The sequence below is a fragment of the Colossoma macropomum genome, unplaced genomic scaffold, assembly GCF_904425465.1.
Source record: "Colossoma macropomum unplaced genomic scaffold, Colossoma_macropomum, whole genome shotgun sequence".
Lineage (NCBI taxonomy): Eukaryota > Metazoa > Chordata > Actinopteri > Characiformes > Serrasalmidae > Colossoma > Colossoma macropomum.
Genome location: NW_023494788.1, coordinates 12,204,520 through 12,210,519, shown reverse-complemented (window position 1 = coordinate 12,210,519; position 6,000 = coordinate 12,204,520). Strand labels below are relative to the sequence as shown.

The 6,000-nt window shown below is 44.9% G+C and overlaps 1 protein-coding gene across 1 annotated transcript in view; it reads left to right on the top strand.

Annotated features, from left to right (window-relative positions):
- The first annotated feature begins 2,587 nt into the window (after nucleotides 1-2,587).
- slit3 (slit homolog 3 (Drosophila)) overlaps nucleotides 2,588-6,000 on the top strand; it is a 219,424-nt gene continuing 216,011 nt past the window's right edge. The window contains exon 1 of the mRNA XM_036568481.1: nucleotides 2,588-3,416. Within this exon, the coding sequence (XP_036424374.1) occupies nucleotides 3,223-3,416 (194 nt within the window). The 5' untranslated portion in view covers nucleotides 2,588-3,222. The remainder of the gene's footprint in view (nucleotides 3,417-6,000) is intronic.

Genomic DNA, 6,000 nt, shown 5'->3' with positions numbered 1-6,000 from the left:
GTGGATTTTGTTAACCTACCTCTGGTGTTGATGTTCTAGCATGTTCTGTCTGGGGACCACTTCCTCACTCCTGACAGCAGAAGAAGAACAGAGACAACTAAATTGTTCAGGCTGTAATGAAGACACATCTTTATTGAGCACAGGAACTGGGCTGTGCTATGGCTCGATCGTGCCCGAGAGTGTGGCACGGCTGTTCAGAGGTCAGGCCTGGTTGCTGGATCTGACACATGTTGAGCAGCGCCCCTCCTGGCATGTTCATTCTCCACACCGCGGCGCAGGTGGAGCCGGGCATTCCTCACTCCTAACGTAGACAAGTGAAAAGAATAAAAGCACTCGGTGAAGCCAGCACATCAGCCTTATTGACACCCGCTCTGGATTTATGAGGCCGTGGTCATGTGTGTGGGTTAGAGAAAGCGTGAAGCACATGGTTCACAGCTTAGCCTCACTCTTCTACCGGCAACGTTTAAAGACAACAGCTTACTGCAGGGAAGAGCGGCTGGAGCTTCCAGATGGAGCTACAGCTTCCAGAGAGAGAGAGAGAGAGAGAGAGAGAGAGAAAAGAGAAAGACTGAAGGAGAGAGATACACTGAAAGAAAAGAGAAAGAAAGAGAGAGGGACTGAAAGAGGGAGAGGGAGACTAAGGGGGGAGCAGAGAAAGAGAACAAGAAACTGATGGACAGAAAGAGAAAGAGAGCGCAAAAGACTGAAGGAGGAGAAAAAGAAAAAGAGTAATGAGGGAGAAATGGGAGAGAAAAAATGTGCAAAAGATTCAAGGATAGAGAAAGAGAGAGAGAGAGAGAAAAAGAGACTTAAGAAAAAAGAAAAATGAAAAAGAGACTGAAAAAAGGAGAAAGAGAGACACTGAAAAAGGTACAGAGAGCAAGAGGCTGAAGAAAAAGGAGAGAGATTGAAGGAGAGATAGACAGAGGGAGAGAGAGAAAGGCTAATGGAGAAAGAGAGACAGGGAGACTAAGTAGAGAGCAGAGAGAGAGAACAACATAGTGAAGGATAGAGAGAGAAAAGAGAGGGCAACAGATCGAGGGAGGGATAGGGGAAACATTCAAGGAGAGAAAGAAAGAAAGACACTTAAGAAAAAGGAGAAAGACAGAAGGAGAGAGAGTAAACGAAAAGAAAAGACAAGACTGAAGGAGGGCGAGAGAGCAGGAGACTGAAGAAAAAAGAGAAAGACTAGAGAGAGAGACAGAGGGAGAGAGAGCAAGAAACTGAAGGATAGAGATAGAAAAGAGAGGGCAACAGTCTGAGGGAGAGATGGAGGCAAAAGATTCAAGGAGAGAAAGACAGAAAGACTTAAGAAAAAGTGAAAGACTGAATGAGAGAGACAGACTGAAAGAAATGAGAACGTAAGAGAGAGACTGAAGGAAGGAGAGAGCAGGAGACTGAAGAAAAAATAGAAAGACTGAAGGAGAGAGAGATAGAGGTAGCCTAAAGGAGAAAAAGAAGGAAAGAGAGAGAGAGAGAGAGAGAGAGAGAGAGAGAGAGAGAACAGAAAAGTCCTGAAGGTCCAAACTTGTGCTTGTATTTGTTTGCTTCTATAGAGATAATGTAAGTGAATTAGTCTGGCAGGCGGCTGCTGATTCAGTCTGTCCAGCATGTTAAGCGTGTCTCCTCTGAGAGCCGTACAGGGAGAGACAGGCACTGTCTAATGAAGCCATTTCCATCCAATCAATCTCTTCTGAGCTTCTGAGCTAAATCAGTCAGTTTCTTCCACTTCCCAGTTTTTATTATCAGCTTTCTCCATCACACTGAATTGATCTGTGAGAACACTGAAGCTTTTCTGGAGATTAAAAACCTTCATCCACTGTGTTTGAGAACATCTGCCACATGTAAATGGTATATAGACATGTACCCTGTTGGCTGTGCGGAGTACCACACCGTGCTTATCTTTGTATCAGTCTCAAAATCGCTTGTTTACTCTCTGACCAGACGGGGGCACTGCAACTGCAAAATGCAGCCCACCGGGGGAAACGAGTGGAGAGGGGCAGAGAGAGGACTCAATCACCACAACAGAACTTTGCCTTGAATAGCTGTTTATGGTTGCAAATAAAAAGGGATTCGTCTTGTTTATTATGACACGTATTATGGTCTCATGTGAAGAAAGCAGCCTGCTTATTAAATATGGTTATTAACATAGTGAATTAAAGTGAACATGTGGCCCTCATATGAAGAAAATGTGCTAATTATGGAGAAATAAGGACCCACAAAGAGTCATAGAGGCAATATGATAATTCTCAACATTTTTCTCTATATGTGCCCAAAATTTGGCTAATAAACAAAATATTCTCTCTTTCAAACTTAAGCTATCAGATATTTCTCATGCACTGAATTGTTTTCATTCATATTTCCACATAAGTGAAAAACAGGCCTATTACGTCAACATTTTTGCTGCCAAACAAGCAATTCACGTGTGTTGGTGCATTTTATTGTTATAGAATTTGAATTAAGCAAATGCAGCGCATCACCTTTCACTGTATCTGAGTCTCTGATTAAGAAAAACAGGGTGTATCCAGAAAAGTGCCCGAGCACCAACTACAGCCATCCCAAACTTCTCAGCGCCTCGGAGAGCCCAAATGTGGGTGAATGACATCAGCAGAGCAGTGAGCCAGTAAGAGTGTGGCTCCGGGTTTGGGGGGCTGGAAACTCGCTGGAGAACTTCTCGCCTGAAAGCCCCGCAAAGCGCTGCAACTTTTGGGCTCGTGTTCTTCTGCTGAACTTCTGTGAACGAGGAGGATTTCTGAGAGAACCGAGCGGAGGGATTGTGAGGAGGGCGAGTGGAGCTCTATCAGGACGTGTGCTGTCTTTCTTTTTTTCTTTTTGGAAACTTTTTAGGCTAAAAAAGAGAGCAGGAGTATCACGAGAGCCTTTATGAGAGAATTCTCACAGTGATGTGCACATGGACATTTACGCACGCGCCTGTTTGGTTGGTCCGGTGCGGACGCGGCTAAATGGAAGTTTAACTTTGGATGACTTTGGCTTTGCACACTTTCGGCAGGAGTTTGTAAAGTTGACGCCGCTTGTCGCGCGCGCCCGGCTCTGAGAGGCTCCAGCTGGACACTCAAACTCTGCGCGTTGCACTTCTCTGGCTTAAAACGAGCGGAGGATATATTTCACAGCTGTCAGGAATTTCCTCTTTTTTCCAGTCTTTTTTGTTTGTTTGTTTGTTTGTTTGTTGACCCGCGAGCTCGTTTACGTGTTGCGGATAGGATGCGAGCGCGCGCGCAGCAGAAGCGCTGGCCGGCCGGTGGCGGAGTGCTCGCGCTGCTCTGCGCGCTGCTGCTAACCGTCGCAGCCGTGCGCGGCTGCCCGGCCAAGTGCAGCTGCTCGGGATCGCACGTGGAGTGCCAGCAGCAGGGCTTCCGGTCAGTGCCGAGAGGAATCCCGAGGAACGCGGAGCGACTGTGAGTATTCCAGGATGGATTCGTTTTAGTAGTGGGCGCGTGCGGTGAAAAACACTAGCTCTGGCACGAGCTACCTGCATGCGTTGTTGTAGACTGCTGGACAGGCAATTGATTGCCACGCAGGGTCAGCAAACTGAGGTTAGAAAGGTAGTCTCCAGTAGTAATAGCAGACTGCTCTCTGTTACATGTAGCTTGTAATGTGTGATGTAACCAGTCACACTTGCTGAATATGCACAAAATTTAGAACCTCCGTTCCATACAGAACAACTTCAATGGTTCTTTGCATGGTGAAATGGTGCTACACATTGGTGGAGAATGTGTTGTACATGGTTCTATACAGAACCTTTTAGAAAAAGGCTCCATATAGCACCAAAAAGCGTTTTTCTATTGTTACATCAAACTTGCATCCTCTTCTGAAGCCCTGCTAGAACTTGCAAACATGCAGATTCAAACTGACAGCATCTCTGCTTTTGCTCTGTCACAGTCAAATCGAGCAAGCACCCTCGAGTTTACACTTTTGCTGCAAGGAGACGCATCAGCACTGACATTTCAGAGTCATGAACCAGACAGGCTTTATGTTCCTCTGCTTTCTCTGACATTAGGAACGTGCCACGGCTGAATTATGCATTTCTCATTTTGGCTTTGAGAACCATCAGTGTTCAAAAAGTAGGCTGCTCGTATTTGCTGAACGCTGAGTGTCTTGAGGCATACATTCATTTAAATTTTTTGGGTTTAGATCCAGCATATCAGTTACCGCACAGCTTTGAGTGATTGTGTTAATTGGTGTAGGGAATAGAGGCATGCACTCATTAGGATGATTAATGGAGGTGTAGGGTGTGTGTGTGTACCTTGGCACCTTGGGTAGAGGAACAAACTGTAAGCGCGTTTAGGGGCACACGCTCTGGCAGCACACGGGATTTCATTCGTTTTCTTCTCACAAGCCGCAGGGCTGGTGTGTGTTTGAGAAATGTTTGGTTTCTGGGTTAAAAATATGCTCGGCCACAGTGCCACCTACGCATGGACGTGTAAGGCAACCCATAACATGCCTTAAGTAACCAACTCAAGGAGCATTGGGTTACCATATGGCTTAGATAGAACAACGGCGATCGGCTGTTTGCTCTGGTTGTGGTAGGACAGCAAAAATGCACAGGCGTTGGCTGGAGTGTTACTTGACCCTTGCGACCTTTCTAACCGAGAGCTTTTCTTGGGGAAGAGAGTGCATTTAGGTGAGCCGTTAATACCCTGCAGAAAAAAAATACTCTTTGTATGAAGTTGATTTAATTATGCCACAGATTTCCATTCAAATAGACCTGTGCTGGACTTTCCCAGAGGAAATTTTAAATCTTGCTGATATGTAGATCTTCAGTGGCTTGGGAGACTTCATGGTTCCTTAGGAGAAGTATTATTAGATTAAAAGTAGAGGTGAGACATTTCTGGCCCAAAGTAAAAAATTGTAATAGTTACTCAAAGCATCAGAACTGAGAAGTGTTGGATGAAAAACGTCTGTAGTTCAGATGCAGATAAACATGAACGTTATTATATTAGCAAATCTGAGCACAGTGTGTGATTTTACTGAGATATGAACTGCAGCAGGAGGCTTAAAAGTCTCCTTTGTCTTTCCATCCGATCTCTTTGCCATTTAGGTGAACACTAAAAACACTACAGAGATGTCTTTTTTGATTTTTCTTTGATGTGTAGTTACCTCAGCAAACAATTAAAGTTCAGTTCATTTTGGACGCTGTGTGTTTTTCCAGTGTACTGCCTCAGATTTGTCCCTCTGTAAAGAGCCGCAGATGGTGAAGAACAGCAATTCTTGCTCATTCTTAGCTGAGTATTTCATCATTGACTGTGTAGGCAAATTATTGATGCAGGATTAAGCAAGTTTGTCGCCAGAACTAAGCCATAATTCCTTCTGTAACGCATGTTTTCAGGACCAGTTAAAGTTCAGATGCTGCTGGCCCTGTGTCTCTGGGGTGCGCTTAACACACTGCCACTGTTCTCATAACACCCCGGAGTGTTGATTTAAGTGTAATGGGCGCACTGCCGCCCCATGCAAGGCTTTCGTCCCGCCAGTTCGAAACTCAAGTAACCACAAAAACAATGAACGAAGGAGACTGTTTGACTCACAAACTGGAAATATCACATTTTATAATTACATTTTATATTGAGATAACAAGATCCGTTATTGTTGGCTCTGCTCTCTTTGATTGATAGGAATAATAAGGCGTAATTAAATTTCTACATTTTGAGTGACACATCCCTCCTAATAAACGAGTATTCGCTGTGAATTCTTCTCTCTCCTTGACAGCTTGTATGATTTTTCACTCATTCGTTAGTTCTCACTCTTAAATACGCACATACACACACTCTCTGTCACTTTCTCACTCTCACACACTCTCTTGCACATGCACACACTCACACACACGCTCAAACTCTCAGCTCTGGCTTGGGCACTCTGAAGCGTTTAACAGCGCCTTCTCTCCAGCAGAGTTTTCGCAGTGGCCAGCCACTCTTGCACTTCACACTTCAGGAACAATGTGGCACATTGTGGCTGGTGTAGCACGCTCTCTGTCTCCTGAAAAGA